At 42.3% G+C, this 17,938-nt stretch overlaps 1 protein-coding gene and 1 pseudogene across 1 annotated transcript; both read left to right on the top strand.

Moving 5' to 3' along the window:
• Positions 1–202: 202 nt before the first annotated feature.
• Positions 203–10,220, top strand: LOC115925965 (annotated as a pseudogene).
• A 359-nt stretch (positions 10,221–10,579) lies between these two features.
• Positions 10,580–17,520, top strand: LOC115925932 (arylsulfatase B-like). Its single transcript, XM_030990000.1, is given in 8 exon segments — positions 10,580–10,660; positions 11,612–11,875; positions 14,243–14,429; positions 14,930–14,979; positions 14,981–15,127; positions 16,164–16,371; positions 17,331–17,396; positions 17,399–17,520. Coding segments are annotated over 8 exon segments (1,125 nt in total).
• The last annotated feature ends 418 nt before the right edge of the window (positions 17,521–17,938 follow it).

Below are 17,938 nucleotides of genomic sequence, written 5' to 3'. Positions count from 1 at the left end.
TATTCGGATTTCAACTCTCGAGAAATAGTACTTGTTTTTTATTTTTAAAGCACTTTCCTTTTTTCCTGGTTTGTGCCATTTTCACCATTTGAAAGTAATATATTGGTAACGGGTGTCCTATAGTCACTTTCGATATTCTTTCACTATAAATTGACCTATGTCAAAATAGAAAAGTCGATGCACAGGATAGGTTATTCGGAAGTGGCCTATTATTTTGAATGTTTTCCCTCCAAATTCCATCGTAGACAATGGTGGCGAACCTATTTTTGGAGGAGGGTACAACTGGCCTCTGCGAGGCGTGAAAGGCACCTCTGGGAAGGAGGTATCCACGGTGTAGGCTTCGTCTACAGCCACTCATACCAGACGCCATGCGGGGTACCAGCAACACGCAGTTGATACACGTCAGCGACTGGTTCCCAACCCTTGTAGCTGGGCTTGCCGGAGGCAGTCTGGAGGTCTGCAACTAGACGTTTTCAATGTTTGGAATACCATCAGGTGATTTATCCATGCCAATGTACCACAAGGCGTGTCCTTAACATCTATACCACGTTACGTGATATTACATGGTGAAATGCTGATTCGATATCATCTTTTGCAAACTTAAATTATGGACAAAACGCCGATTCTTTAATTAGTTCTTATAAGGTAAAAGGAAATTGGTCACTGATACAAACACTCACACATCGATCGTTGAAGCTAAATTCTGACTAGATTCCTCTTCACCGTAGAATTTTCAGTAAATATTACCCTGACTAGAAATCAATTGATTTAGACTGATTTTCAATTGGACCTTTAGCTGATCCTCATTGGATCGATTCTCAGGCCACTCGTCAAGTTTGATGGTTGGCAGCAAAAAACCCGAAAGGCTATTATTTAAGAGCTTGTAAATACCAATCATTGTCATTGGTACCTGTTATCGACTTGGCATTGTTGTTTCTGTGGTTTACTTGTGTGAATCGACTGCACTAGAACGCAAGAAAAGTTCGAAGTTCAAGTCCTATCTGAGCAGACCCGTTGATTTCTCAGACTAAATGAAAGTTACTCGATCGGGAAGGCAAAACATTTTTTTAAATGTTATTTGTAAAACATCATAAGTCGAAAAACATATAAATAAAGTCGTTAAAAGTAATGGGCAAAATTGAGCAAACAATCCAAAAACGAAACTGCTCCATTATATGAAATGTGCTACTTGATTGTAAGTTACAATAGGATCAAACATCCTGTGAAATCGTTGCGCCTGGTATGCTCTCATTTTTAAGAATGGAGGAATACCATTATTTCTTTGCGATGGTTAAAACCAAACCATATCGAGAAGTAACTTGTTTTTAAACACTGCTCCCAACTGACCGAATTAGTTGCAATTAGTTACATATCCGTGAATGGAAATAATTTTTCCGAATGACGAACTGGCATCATACCACAAGAGGGTGCAAGTCAAAACGTATTAATGAACATTTTGGAAGGAGGGCTTTTAACGGAGTCGAGAAACATGGAGATACATTTTCACTCTTTTTTAAAAAGAATATCTCCATCGCTGACATTTCGACAGTTTATTTTTTATAATAATTTTACTTTTATTGTTTTTATTGTTGTTTCTCGGAGCGGTAAAATATATATTCATTTTGCAAAGGTGTCTACCTTTCAGCTTTGTTTGAAAACTATCGTATGACTCTAACATTTCTTTTTACTTCCCTTTTGTAGTCTAGGATCACCCTCTCCAAGAACGGAAATCCTGCACAATATCGACCCTCTGACCCAGACATACATGTCAATCATTAGCTGGTCACTCGAAGGGAACCAGACTAAGGACGATGACTTTTTCACCCCATCGGTGCGTTCAACACCACTATCAGGGCTGCTATAACGTGTTGGGGATTGGAAACTCCTAACTGGAAATCCAGGTGTGACTTAGGCCTGCACTGATTTCATTGGCTGTCGTTGGTGGATTAAGGGAAATCTCTAATAGATAGTTGGATTCAGAGTATGTAGGGCCCGTGATGAGTTTACATCGCGACGAAGGTTTTTTTCTTTTCCCTTTTTTTGGCGCAAGTATATGCAAATCAACTTTGCAACTGTATTATATATTCGTATTAAGAACGAATAGCACAAGCACGACCAGGCCTATTGCATTGCTGTGTGGAAAAACTTAACACGTATTGTACAGGCTGTCACGCTATTCGTAGACCTTACCAGATTTCTGAGAAAGTTGCAGGTACATGTTTTAAACCTGACATCCACACTCAAAGGTCACAAGATCCATGGCAAAGGTTCCAAAAAGTGACTGAGAAAGTGTTGATAGATTTTACGAAATAATTTTCACGGTACCATCTTCGATATAGCTGATGGGCGTGATATTGCACATCTTGTGCCGTTTACGAATGTGTCAGAAAATCTCCTTTTATTAAAAGAAGCATCGTCATACGCGCAGCTACCACTCGAACCTTAGCAGGAGATTGATGCGCACTGGATAGTATCACCATGATAAAATATCATGTTTTATATTTACTGTTTAAGTTGTATACGTTGACCTTCAAGGAACAGGACCACTTTCCTGGTAATGAGACACATCTAAGGAATGGCCAGTTTTAGCCACAAGGTCCCGCGTGGGTGGATGCTGGGCTGCACCGGAAGGCCACAGTGATTCAGCCCACAGACTTATAAGGAAATCCGATTGTTCTATTAATTTGCCTAGCCCTGCCCCCAGATACAAGTTGACCGAACACCTTCAATTCTGTATTATTAATATTCAATAGGTGGTGAACGATTCCTAATAAGGCAAGAAACCTGTAAGATAGCTATAAGATTGGAATGTTCATTTACTGTATAAAAACCCAGTAGAATCTAGGAATCAGACAGAGAGCGTCACAGCCAACCGAATTAAACCACATCATCCCAAGTACCACTTCGTCTCTTAATACTGTCTTACTTTGTCTATATAACCTCACGGGTTATAATAGCCTGCCTTTATACATGTACAAGCTGATTTACCCGATCATAGATCGGGTAGGGCGTAGTGTTGGGGATGAAAATGTGGGGAGTTAAATGTAAATGGGGGTTAGTTGAAAAGACATGCAGTTATAGAAAAGCAATTTTTTTGTGGTGTGATCTGAAGCAATTTCTGACCACTTAAACCAATTAGAGCAAAAGATCATCTTTGAAACATCATTTTTTGAGCTTGGGGTAATTGAATCAGCTACACGGTATTCTGAGCAATAGATCATTATAGTAGGCTACAATTTTAATTCGGGGAGAAAAAGTGGGGGGGGGGAACCAAACAATGTCCCCGCTTTAAAATGTGGAGGGGGGGGGGGGGGGGGGGGGGGTTCCCCCTGTCCCCCGTCGATTTACGCACATGATAATTTTGTACCACGGCAACTGTCTGTAAATGTTCCCGTTGGTCTGTCAAATTGGCATTTTGTGAGGCAGTCGCGTTAGTGAAAAGGTTACCGTAGTACACAGGCGAAGGCTGATTGTATAGTTTTGACAATAAATCATAATGCAATCAAACGTGAAGCTGTCATTCGCAATGAAAATGTTCAGTGTTACCATAAAATTACAAACGGTCTGAATGATGGAGGAAGGTCATAATTAAGTTTCAAGATTGGACTCTTCAATAAACGTAACTTGAACTTCTTACCGTCTGCGAGGAAAAAGTCGATTCAACTTTTATTCAAGTTGGTTCAACCATCTATATAAGAGCAAGTTTTACTCGACCTCCGAGAAATGTTTGCTCCTGAGAGGATCCGAGACCGCGGTCTCCCGCGGCGCAAAATCGCTCCACGTCCGTGGGAAAATGTGGAGGGTGTCTTCCGCCGGGTCGGGCACTTTGGGTCGTTCTAATTTTTCCGTACGGACCGGCGATCCGTTTTGTCGATTTTTCTGTGACTGCGTTTAAGATCGCGATATTTGAAGCAATGCATCGCTCCTTCGTTGATCCCAAACAGGCCCCCGAAATTATAACGCGACACTGAATTATACGTGACGGGCAGCGAACTCACAACGCTCAGCCTTGGTGGTGGAAGCATGGAGCTGTAAACACATTATGGAAGCAACAGCACTCTATCACACGACGTCACATGCTTGTGCTTCAAATAGCGAGCACCGTAGACTCAACCTCGTTTCCAGGTGTGGAGCAGGCTGCAGTACGCGTTGCCATCGACGGTTTTACGCATAGCAGGAAGTACCACGCGGTGTAGACTTTCGATTGGTCAGACCGCGCAAGGCATACTAATGTGTAGTCCTTCTGAGTATTTGTTGCACTCGGCGCAGGGGCGGTAAGCAAAGTACAGGAAAGAATAGGGACACTTGGTGGCCACACACCATGGAGAAAAAATATTTTGCAAAGGTCACCCCATACTACCGTTGGTGAACGCTTTAGCAGAACGGCCGAGTAGAACACGTAAACGAAACCCCTACGTTGACCTCGCTGACCTCGCACAGTCTATACACGCAGAAAAGCCAGCACAGGGGGCGACGAGGCAGTCAACGTGAAAGCGCACACGACAGCAAATTCCTGCGCAAAACGCAGTCACGAAAATCGACGAAACGGATCGCCGGTCCGTACCGGAATATCAGGACGACCCGAAGTGTCCGACCCGGCCGAAGACACCCTCCGCATTTTTTCACAGACGTGGAGCGATTTTGGCGCCGCGGGAGCCCGCGGTCTCGGATCCTTTCAGGAGCAAACATCGTCTCGGGGGCGTGTTTCCTCTAAATCGTGTTTTACATTACACAGGACCGAGCAGATGGATACCACTTCCTGATTCAGGGATCGTCCCCATCCAACCAATTGAACAGAAAGGTAAACACGTTTGGCTGTTCAATATCCAGGAGGACCCCAATGAGTATCATGACCTATCTGAAGCCAGACCAGACAAGGTTAAGGAGCTGGTTGGAGGATTACAGCACTACAGCACTATTTTTACAATGCTGGCCTTGCATAGTTTGCCCATCCGTTGTTGGCAGAGAACGGTATATTGTCAGTGAAGGACAATTCTTGAATGCAGTGACTGTCGCGTTTCAGTCAAACCGGTTTCAGCGGAGTTAGGTTCTTTGCAATAGTACAAGGACATATTGTTTGGTTCCCATGTTCCTGAATAACGAATTTGTGTGTAAATAATTGCCGGAAATAAAGCCTTAGAACTTACCTGAAATCATGTCAAGATACCGTGTTTCAATTTTGAATCGGGGAACATAGTCGAGCCGTTTGTATTAAAGTCAGTGTTCTTTGCACAGGTCAAGGTGCTACAGAGCAAGGTTTGTATATTTTGAAGGGGTCCCTTAGAAAAAATGGGAAGCAGGTGCCGATTTTTGAAACGCTGGTTAGACCTCGAAAACTGTGGCTTCTGGCATCGGTGTACGGCCTGGCTCTCGCGCCTGCGGGTGACTGCAGCAATACATCGGCAACTCTACCGAACATCATCTTCATCCTGGCTGATGACTTCGGTTTCCATGACGTCGGTTACCATGGTTCTGCAATTAAGACTCCATGGCTGGACAAACTTGCCGCTGAGGCGTGAAGCTGGAGAATTACTATGTCCAGCCGATTTGCACCCCGACGAGAAGTCAACTGATGAGCGGTCGATACCAGGTAAAACAGGGCACGTGACGAGAATGCATGGTCTTACATTAGAAAGATGATAGTATCCCCAATTCAAACAAATTCAGCTTGTACTTTTATGAAGTTGAGAAAAGAGCAAAGTGTTCAAGTCTTTGTAAATTTGAAGATGTGATATGATTGAAGCAATGTCAGGTTGCGTTTCTTGGTATTGGCAGACTTTTTCCAGATGACCTGGAGTGTATTGTTGACGCCAATGCTTGTAGGCCGAACAGATGGGCAATTAGAAAAATTTGCTTAAACTACAGATTCACACCGGTCTTGAGCATCGGTCGTTCCATGCAGTCCAGCCAGACTGCCTCCCTCTAGAAGACCCGACCCTCGCCAATAAACTCAAGGAGCTCGGCTACGCCACGCACGCAGTCGGCAAATGGCATCTTGGCTTCTACAAGAAAGACTGCTGGCCCACCAGGCGTGGCTTTTGATACCTTCTTTGGTGAGATAATATTTTCTGTAAGACGGCCCGCTGTACGATTCATCGGAGCTTGCTCCTCTGAAAGTGCAGTCGTATAAAGATGCAAATGCCCTAATACATGTATCGGGGACAAAACGGGACTGTTAAACTGAAGGCTGGATAGAATGGAAACTTGAATAGTTCTACGTGTTATAATCGATGCATTTTCAATGTTTGTTTTTCATGTGGACCTTTACATCTTTATCTCGATCTAAATGAAACACTTGTGAATAGAAATTGACCCATGCTGTGCTATTTTCTTAAAAGGGGCTGTTGTTATGGATGACCTGTTTTACCCGTTGTCTCATCTTGTCCAGGTTTCTGTACATCGGACATAGTGTGTCGATTATGGTTGTAGGTCACACAGGTCCCTAACAATACATGTGTGAGAAACGGTCCATAGCTGGTAAAGTCGGAGCATCAAGTGGAACTTTCTGCATGCAGTTTGTTCATTTTATCCTTGCATAAAATCAGTCCAATTTCCAATCTATTACAGGTTATCTCGGAGGAGCGAAGACTATTACACGCACATTTACAAGTGCGACATGCCAGGGTTCAATTGCAGTCAATGGAACCTGGGTACGATTTCAGGGATCAGGAGGAACTTGCTCCCAAGTACACTGGACAATATTCAACCCACCTCTTAGCAGAGCGAGCCCAGCACATTTTGGAAAACAGTCAGCCTAACAAGTAATGTGTAACAAACCTAACAGGAAAACAGAAAACTATTTCGATTTTAAAAAGGAAGTCGTTCTCTGGTTTAGAGGAAAAGTCATTCATTTTAAATATCAGTTTTTCTGAAAACTCGTGTCTGGTGCATACGCTTTATAATTCTGTGGAGTGTAATTAAGTGTCTTGAAAATCGTTATCGTATTTTTGTTTGACCTTTTCGTGCTCTTTTTGTGTACCAACAACGTTAGCCATCTTCCTGTACCTACCTTTCCAAGCGCCACACATTCCCCTGGAGGTACCCGACCAGTATTTGAAGCCATACCGAGAAGTCCAGGATCACGACCGACGAGTATACTCTGGCATGGTGGCCTGTATGGACGAGGCTATCGGGAACATCACGCAGAAAATGACGGAGCTGGGATTGTGGGAAAACACAGTGCTGATCTTCTCAACAGGTTTGTTAGTCAGCCGCCTGATGGCAGCAGACACAATGTATGATGTATGCTCAAAGTGAAGATCAGGATGGACCTCGCAAGCTGTCATAGTGACAAATGTTCGTGTTTTACACAATTACACAAACTAAAACTTTCAGTGAGCTTTGGCCTCAACTCATGAGATATTTGTGAATAATGTCTCATTCGTTTTTCTTAAAATGTACAAGTTAACACTTGTATATTCGGATTTCACTCTCGAGAAATAGTACTTGTTTTTTTATTTTAAAGCACTTTCCTTTTTTCCTGGTTTGTGCCATTTTCACCATTTGAAAGTAATATATTGGTAACGGGTGTCCTATAGTCACTTTCGATATTCTTTCACTATAAATTGACCTATGTCAAAATAGAAAAGTTGATGCACAGGATAGGTTATTCGGAAGTGGCCTATTATTTTGAATGTTTTTCCCTCCAATTCCATCGGTAGACAATGGGTGGCGAACCTATTTTTGGAGGAGGGTACAACTGGCCTCTGCGAGGCGTGAAAGGCACCTCTGGGAAGGAGGTATCCACGGTGTAGGCTTCGTCTACAGCCCACTCATACCAGACGCCATGCGGGGTACCAGCAACACGCAGTTGATACACGTCAGCGACTGGTTCCCAACCCTTGTAGCTGGGCTTGCCGGAGGCAGTCTGGAGGGTCTGCAACTAGACGGTTTCAATGTTTGAATACCATCAGGTGATTTATCCATGCCAATGTACCACAAGGCGTGTCCTTTACATCTATACCACGTACATGATATTACATGGTGAAATGCTGACTCGATATCATCTTTTGCGAACTTCAATTATGGACAAAATGCCGATTCTTTAGTTCTTATAAGGTAAAAGGAATTGGTCACTGATACAAACACACATCGATAGTGAAGCTAAATTCTGACTAGATTCCTCTTCAACGTAGAATTTTCAGTGAATAATTATCCTGACTAAAAATCAGTTGATTTTGACTTGATTTTCAATTGGACCTTTAGCTGATCCTCATTTGATCGATTCTCAGGCCACTCGTCAAGTTTGATGGTTGGCAGCAGAAAAACCCCGAAAGGCTATTATTTAAGAGCTTGTAAATAACCAATCATTGTCATTGGTACCTGTTATCGACTTGGCATTGTTGTTTCTGTGGTTTACTTGTGTGAATCGACTGCACTAGAACGCAAGAAAAGTTCGAAGTTCAAGTCCTATCTGAGCAGACCCGTTGATTTCTCAGACTAAATGAAAGTTACTCGATCGGGAAGGCAAAACATTTTTTTAAATGTTATTTTGTAAAACATCATAAGTCGAAAAACAATATAAATAAAGTCGTTAAAAGTAATGGGCAAAATTGAGCAAACATTCCAAAAACGAAACTTGCTCCATTATTATGAAATGTGCTACTTGATTGTAAGTTACAATAGGATCAAACATCCTGTGAAATCGTTGCGCCTGGTATGCTCTCATTTTTAAGAATGGAGGAATACCATTATTTCTTTGCGATGGTTAAACAAACCATATCGAGGAGTAACTTGTTTTTAAACACTGCTCCCAACTGACCGAATTTAGTTTGCAATTAGTTACATATCCGTGAATGGAAATATTTTTCCGAATGACGAACTGGCATCATACCACAAGAGGGTGCAAGTCAAAACGTATTAATGAACATTTTTTAACGGAGTCGAGAAACATGGAGATACATTTTCACTCTTTTTTAAAAAGAATATCTCCATCGCTGACATTTCGACAGTTTATTTTTTATAATAATTTTACTTTTATTGTTTTTATTGTTGTTTCTCGGAGCGGTAAAATATATTCATTTTGCAAAGGTGTCTACCTTTCAGCTTTGTTTGAAAACTATCGTATGACTCTAACATTTCTTTTTACTTCCCTTTTGTAGTCTAGGATCACCCTCTCCAAGAACGGAAATCCTGCACAATATCGAACCCTCTGACCCAGACATACATGTCAATCATTAACTGGTCACTCGAAGGGAACCAGACTAAGGACGATGACTTTTTCACCCCATCTGGTGCGTTCAACACCACTATCAGGGCTGCTATACGTGTTGGGGATTGGAAACTCCTAACTGGAAATCCAGGTGTGACTTAGGCCTACACTGATTTCATTGGCTGTCGTTGGTGGATTAGGGAATCTCTAAAGATAGCTTGGATTCAGAGTATTTAGGGCCCGTGATGAGTTTTTACATCGCGACGAAGGTTTTTTTTCTTTTCCCTTTTTTGGCGCAAGTATATGCAAATCAACTATCAACTGTATTATATATTCGTATTAAGAACGAATAGCACAAGCACGACCAGGCCTATTGCATTGCTGTTTGAAAAACTTAACACGTATTGTACAGGCTGTCACGCTATTCGTAGACCTTACCAAGATTTCTGAGAAAGTTGCAGGTACATGTTTTAAAACCTGACATCCACACTCAAAGGTCACAAGATCCATGGCAAAGGTTCCAAAAAGTGACTGAGAAAGTGTTGATAGATTTTACGAAATAATTTTCACGGTACCATCTTCGATATAGCTGATGGGCGTGATATTGCACATCTTGTGCCGTTTACGAATGTGTCAGAAAATCTCCTTTTATTAAAAGAAGCATCGTCATACGCGCAGCTACCACTCGAACCTTAGCAGGAGATTGATGCCGCGCACTGGATAGCCTGCCTTAGTTTATACATTATTTACTGGACAAGTAATTCAACTTGTGTTTCCTCTACATCGTATTTCACATTACACAGGATCGAGCAGATGGATACCACTTCCTGATTCAGGGATCGTGCCCATCCAACCAATTAAACAGAAAGGTAAACATGTTTGGCTGTTCAATATCCAGGAGGACCCCAATGAGTATCATGACCTATCTGAAGCCAGACCAGACAAGGTTAAGGAGCTGGTTGGAAGATTACAGCACTACTATAGTGGTCTAGTGCCACCGTTGTACCCCCCTGGAGATCCAAGATCGAACCCAGCCTTACACGATGGTGCCTGGACTAACTGGGAATAACACTATGTTGAATGCAGGGTTTTTTTTGGGGGGGGGGGGTGTTGTCAGGAACCCCCGAATTTCAAATTCGATTGTCAATTTTCATTAATTTCTTGGGTTTGCCTTCCAATGAAGTATTAAGAAAACCAATCCCACCCACAAAAAGTAGAGATAGAAAAGTTTGTCTTTCATTATTTAAAAGAAAGTGTTTGTTTTAAAGTTGCCCATCCCTTGCTATTTTTTTTTCCGGCCCGAATAATAAATTTTGTCAAATTTCTGGGATTAAATCAGTCATGAATTTACTCGAAATTCAATCTGTATGGTTTAATTTGTGTATTTTTGAATTTCTCTTATTTGAACGGAGTTTTGCATACCACCAAATGAATGAATCTCACATACCCATAGGAGGGGGAAGTTGTATGCAGAGAATAGAACACAAACCAGTCAAGCGAGAGATGCAGGCCTTTTAATAAAGAAAACGGCAGGCTCTTTTTAATAAGAAAACGGCACAAACGTCTATAGACACTACATCCTTTACCACTCAGTCTGCTACAAGAATCAGATATTTTATATTTTATGGTATCTTGTTTATCTTGTTTCTGTTATTTTACTGTCACTGTGATGATTCAGTGTGATTAACCTGATTAACCTGTCTCGTTTGACTGTTCATTAATTTTCTTAATTAATGTCTTAAAATGTTTTTATTGCTTTCCCCCTATTTTGACACTACCGAAAGTTTGTAATTGCTGAGCACCTTTGAAAAACAGTGTTAAATAATACATGTGTATATAAATATTTCATTTGTAAACATTGAATGCCATTTTGTATGGGCTGCCACAAGGCCATTAATTTAAGCTGTGGTTGGCAACAGATTTTGCCAAAACTGCATATTGACATTCTCATGTAAGAAATAGGCATTTTAGTTAAGTCGTTCGTATAGCTTTTGTTGTTTATTTTCTATTTTCAGCAACCCATTGATATGTTTGGAGAAAATAATAGCTAATCTTTATTTTTGCAATGTTGGCCTTGCATAATTTGCCCATCCGTTGTTGGCAGAGAACGGTATATTGTCAGTGAAGGACAATTCTTGAATGCAGTGACTGTCGCGTTTCAGTCAAACCGGATTTAGCAGAGTTAGGTTCTTGCAATAGTACAAGGACATATTGGTCTGGTTCCTATGTTCCTGTATAACGAATTTGTGTGTAAATAATTGCCGGAAATAAAGCCTTAGAACTTACCTGAAATCATGTCAAGATACCGTGTTTCAATTTTGAATCGGGGAACATAGCCGAGCCGTTTGTAAGTCAGTGTTCTTTGCAAAGGGCAAGGTGCTACAGAGCAAGGTTTGTATATTTTGAAGGGTCCCTCAGAAAAAATGGGGAGCAGGGGCCGATTTTTGAAACGCTGGTTAGACTCGGAAAACTGTGGCTTCTGGCATCGGTGTACGCCTGGCTCTCGCGCCTGCGGGTGACTGCAGCAATACATCGGCAACTCTACCGAACATCATCTTCATCTTGGCTGATGACTTCGGTTTCCATGACGTCGGTTACCATGGTTCTGCAATTAAGACTCCATGGCTGGACAAACTTGCCCGCTGAGGCGTGAAGCTGGAGAATTACTATGTCCAGCCGATTTGCACCCCGACGAGAAGTCAACTGATGAGCGGTCGATACCAGGTACGTCTTGACCGATGGAGGAATAACCTAATATTTCACAAGCACAGAAATCAGTCCAAAAAGAAGAAGCTGCACTGAGCTTGCACGGAGCTGTGATTTAATACAGTGGAGTTTTTATTCGGTGAAATTAGTGATATTTTTTTTTGCTTAGGGCCTTCCATTTTATTTGTATTGTTTTCATATTTTTTGCTTCTGAAAAACAGTTTGTCGGTAAAAAAATGAAAATCTGAGGGAACAAAATTACATTTGCAGACGTATAGATGTGTTGTAGTTTTTTATTGCAATGAGTTTATCATGACTCGATATCACTAAATAAAATAAAACCTATCTGGCAAGTTGTAGTTTACTAACTACGAAGAACGAAAAGAAGACATAGAGAAAAGCAGATTGAAAGATTTTGAAAGTTCCGTTTTATACTTTGGTGTCATATTTCTGCTGCCACAAAAGCATAATTTACTTTTTAATGAATAACATTTCTTATATCTGGAAGCAGATTTTACTTTTCCTCCTTTTATTGGCTGACGAAAGGTGGACATCTACTTTTCTTTTACTCGAGGAGCAGAAAATTCTATTTTCTGCTTTCCTCCCCCTAAAAAGCTAATTTTACTCAGGCGCCAAAAGTGGCCATTGATTTTCTTATTTCAGTGAAGCAGAAAAGCCGAGCGACGTTTCGACAACAACTTTGTATTCTACTTACTTCTTTTCAGATACTGGAAAAAAAGTCTGATTTTACTTAGCAGGTCCGGAAAGTGGCCAAAATGCTTTTCTGCTTTCAGATAGCCTTGGTCAAGACGTTCATCGTCAGTGCCGATGATGGTATCTGGCCGCTAACATCTTAACACGTACTCGCCCCGAGCTAGCTGTGCATACATACAATCCAACCTCGTCCCCAGTGCTTACTTTATTTCCAACCGCGTTTCCAATAGTAAACCCTGGATAGGAAACTTTCTTCCTGTATCCTGATTGGATACCGCAATTGGCTAGTAATGGATTTTTATCGTGTACTTGGTGCTATTATTCACAACGTGCAGTACGTGTTTTCGCGATCATTCGTCCACGCCTTCTCGAAAATACTAATTTCCTTTCCAATTTGCTCATATTAATATGAAATACATGTGTGATACTGCATGTTGTCTCGATAAGATCGTAACAGTTTGATTTCAAAAATCGTGTTTTCGTTACTCACGCCGTGCTCGCGCTGCTACGAATTGACTCTGTTTTTACCCCAGACACCGCATACAAAAACAAACGCTAATGTGTAACGCATAGCCAGGCACCAGACTGTTCCTCATTTGCATACGTGTGCAAAAATCTTGCACATGCGAATGATCCAATACCAGGGTGAGAGAGCAGGTAGTGGTGGGCGCGTACTGCTCGACACCCTGGGGACGAGGTTGCATACAATCGGATCCGTGATACAATGTACTCGCCTACGAAGCGCGAACTGCGACCTCTCGTGGCGCGGCTACAAATCGGTTGAGGAAGAACGAACCTTTGCGAAAACAAATCGCGTTTTCCTATTTCTTTTCCTCCATTTCGTCGATGGATTTCAAGTGACGACGTTTGCAAATACAGATGAGATTATTGTTGAGTACTTGGTCGTGGATGAGTGCTATGTTAAGATGAAATGGACTTATCCTAAACTTTCAATCTGCTGTTCTTCTATTGTTCACTATTGTCCACTATTGTCCACTGAGCAGTTTTCTCCATAATTATGACATTGTATCTGCACCAAGCAGTTCACTAACGTTTAAGTGGCAGCCATGACATACCAGTAAAGGTATTACTATTGACACCTAATGGGATGAGAGACAACATCCTCTCATCTTCTGGGATTCCACTGTTTGCTATATGCCAGACTTCGCCTACAAATATCGACGGTATTCATTTAGAATACCTTTTCAAATAGCACGGAGCCCGATTTTAATGGGGATCGGGACCGGGTCAGCGGTAATAAATAAATATTCTCGAGTCGGGAGCCTAATATATATGAGAACCAAATAAATAAACAAGTGCGAGTGTACTTCGGTGGCACCATATACTATAGGTCAACTTTGGGAACATTTCCTCCTTCTGGTAACGTCCAACCACTACACAAAATACCACGTGACTATACCATTATTGCACATTATTTTGCCTCCATTTACAAACTTCATAAAAAACATCTTTCCGAATTGTTACAAACAATTTTTGTAAAGTATTACACTTTGTTTGCTTGCTTTTTTATTTCAATTTGGTAGTTATATTTTTATGGGGAAACTTAGGGGCTTATTTTTGGTCAATTTTCGGGGACAGACCTATGCAAAATAGACGCGCATGCGCATGGATCTGCTAAAAACTGAATAATGTCACACCCTTTCTTTTAAGATTCACAATGGTCTTGCGCACGGAGTTATCCATGCAGTCCAGCCAAACTGCCTCCCTCTAGAAGACCCGACCCTCGCCGATAAACTCAAGGAGCTCGGCTACGCCACGCACGCAGTCGGCAAATGGCATCTTGGCTTCTACAAGAAAGACTGCTGGCCCACCAGGCGTGGCTTTGATACCTTCTTTGGTTTGTTTTAAATTAGAATATTTTGTTGACCTAATTCCGCAGATCAAAGGTTTACCTCACAAGCCCATCACAATGGTCACACACTAGTCACATAAATTGTGAAGGGTATTCCTCTGCCCATGCCATGTTACCTTTGACACATATGACTTACTCAAACTGAGAAATATTGGCGGATAAGGGGAGGGGGGGGGGGGGGTTGGGGGTTGGGTGGGGGGGGGGAACGGGGGGGGGGGCAACGAGTTCTTATGTTTGAAATCGGAGGAGAGAAGACACAATCTACACATGTATTTTATGTGCATAGAGCACGATACTATATGCCCAAGGCCCTCTTTCCCCCCAAAGTTTCTGGATCCGCCTTGAATAATACATGACAATCGAAACTCGCATTTGAAAAAGTCACAAAACAGGGAAATGAATGGACAAAATAAAATGCGAATAGCAATACAAAGACAGAAGGTAAAGGCATAACCCTTGTTGATTTCAATAATCTTGCGTGACAGGCTTTTACAGTGGCAGTCAACACTACTACACTCACCGACGCGGCTGCATGATGCCAGGCTTCGACTGCGATGGCCATTTCTAAGGGCTACGACTTCCGAAACCAAGAGAAATCCGCCCCCAGGTACGGCGGCCAGTATTCAACTCACCTCTTTGCAGAGCGAGCCCTTCAAATTCTGGACAACACTCGACCTAAAAAGGTAAACTCGACATCTGTTAGAATGCCAAGTACATTAGTAAGTCTTATATTAAACCTGATTATTGAAGCTTAATGTTCTTCAGTTCAAAGATACAACTACCCTTTCACGGAGCGATCGCTTTGTCTACAGATGTTGTCTCTTAAATTCAGTGAAAGTACAAAGTTTCTACTCATGCGTATCACATAAGAACAACGACCCATGTCCAGTGAGGCGCTCTTTACAACGGTCCACGCAGTCTGCGTAATTTTTATTCCTAGGAGGGTTAGGGCAATGTCATGAATAATTCATGTTTATCCATGAGAACAGACAATGACATCAACAGCATTGTTGTTAGTTACTCAACTAGTTTACAATACATTAAAGCATTTTAAAGACGGTTGTCGTCGAGCTACCACACAGTAGCCTAGTGGATAGCGAGATGAGCTATGGATACAAAGATCCTGTTCGAATCCACGTCGTCGCTGCTCATTTTCATCAACTATTTTCTTCTCCAAATTTATCACTGAAATAATTTTAAATTGAGGGAAAATAGAACGAGAACCTAAGTCTTGCAATGATTCAAAGGAAAAACTGAATTATTCATGACATTGCCCCTACCCTCCTAGGAAAAAAAATTACGCATCCAGTCTCGTTGTCATCAGAGGGAGCCACATTACCTGCTAGCCCCCAATTACTTACCGGGAGAGGGGGGGGGGGGACTATCACCCCCAGCAAAGCTCTATGTTCTTGATCCATAGTCATGCTGATGTACGTTATCAGAGGTTGAAAGTGAAAGCGCCAGGTAACCTTTCGGTTTGTGAAACAATCGGCAGACGTAGTCCGACTAAGTGATCTTTGCATACGAAAGCAACGACGCAGTTTTTGTGGTAGCATTTTGCCAGCTATATTTAAATACACATCCAATCTGTTATACTTCTGTGTACAATTCATGTTTAGGTTGGCTGTGTGTACATGTAATTGTATCATATCCACAACATTGACAGCAACGGTAAAGGTATTGATGCAGATTTCAATTGATTCTCAATTCCCAAAACAGCCATTCTTTCTATACCTACCATTCCAAGCCGTCCATTCACCCCTGGAGGTGCCGGAGGAGTACGTGGAGCCATACAAAGACGTCCAGGATCTAGACCGTCGGCTGTACTCGGGCATGGTGGCCTGTATGGACGAGGCTATCGGCAACATCACGCAAAAGATGACTGAACTGGGACTATGGGAGAACACAGTCCTAATATTCTCAACAGGTTGGCTTCAACTTCGATCACTTCAAAAGTTGTACCACCTAAATTAAAGTGGTACTTAATACTTGTTTTAGAAATCAATTCGCGATCTTATGCGTAACAGCCATCTTAGAGGGCAATGCATTGTTTTGCTGGGTTGTGCATGGGTGCACTATGCAGGAACCACCTTCTGACAAAACCATCCGTTCAGGCAAGGGTGGATCCAGAACACAATTTATTTTGGGGGGCCAAAAACAATTTGGTCCCCCAAAAAGTGAGTCCAAAAAGTTACGGCGTGGGGTTCGGGGCCCGCTTTAAAGGCCCCGGGTTTTTTTTTTTTTTTAGATGCTCTGAGGTGCGATCTGAAACAATTTCTGACCACTTTAACCAAATGTTGTTTGAGGAAAAGATGGTGGTGCAAGCAGTGCCTGCTTTTATTGGGCGTCACTTAAAAAACCCAATAGATGGGTTCTTTTTTTTGGGGGGGGGGGATGGCCTCCATTGGCCCCCCGAAATCCGTGGGGATCAGTGATGTTCTGAGGCTGTATTCCAAGGGGTCACTTTTGGGCATCATTGTGTTTGAGAAGGCGCTCAATGTTTTTATTTCTCTCCAAATGCTGAGCGGAGGAACAAAGGGTCACGTACCCCGAGCCGGGGATGCCTCCGTGTCCCTTGTGTAGTTACGGGCTACTTGTGTTTGATTTTCTGTAACCATTTTGTTGTTGTGACTTATCATCAGATTATGTTAAATACAATTAAATCTCAGTCGAATTTTGGTGAAGGGTGCCTGCGATTTCAAGATCACTCGTGAGAACCTCTAACACTCGTCAGAAACAGCAATTTAAGAACCTTTGATCATTTCAATTAGGAGCACAGTACTGTTGGATGAGCAAAGAAAACTACAAGTGTATGGATTTGAATCCACGACCTCAAGAATACCCGTACAGTGCTCTCTATACCAAGTTACACATTTTTGTTTGCAGACAATGGAGGCCAGATCCACCAAGGCGGCAACAACTGGCCCCTCCGAGGCTGGAAGCTGTCTCTGTGGGAGGGGGCATGCGTGGCGTGGGGTTCGTCCACAGTCCCTTGTTGTCAGACAGTGTCAAAGGGACTACAAACCGTGAACTGATTCACGTCAGTGACTGGTTCCCGACCCTGGGGCCGGGATAGCAAGAGGGAGCGTGCTGGTATGCCATTGGACGGCTACGATGTATGGGAGACCATAAGGTAACACTATCAGTAGAAAACCTTAATTCTTTTGGTACGTCATAACCGTCATTTCTTTTTGCAAAGTACATGGACGACCACTGGGGCAAGGTCAAAGAAATTATTATGTGGGTGGGGCTGATACCCTCTGCCGGTGTGGGCGCTGTTCAAAACCGACGATTATGCACAATATATGGTGCTTTTAATGAGTCGCATTCAAAAAAGGCACCTGTAACGGCCCATGAAAGCAAAAAGGGCACGCTTACGTTTTTACAGGGCACTTTTTTCGGGACAAAAGGGGCACTTTTTTGGACAAAAAGGCACTTGTTCAGGAAAAAAGGGCACTCTTGACAAATATTCAGGGGTAAGCGCTGGTGACAAA

This window comes from Strongylocentrotus purpuratus, unplaced genomic scaffold (genome assembly GCF_000002235.5).
Source record: "Strongylocentrotus purpuratus isolate Spur 01 unplaced genomic scaffold, Spur_5.0 spur5_contig_702, whole genome shotgun sequence".
Lineage (NCBI taxonomy): Eukaryota > Metazoa > Echinodermata > Echinoidea > Camarodonta > Strongylocentrotidae > Strongylocentrotus > Strongylocentrotus purpuratus.
The sequence above is the reverse complement of the archived record's forward strand: the minus strand, read 5'-3'. Positions and strand labels throughout refer to the sequence as shown.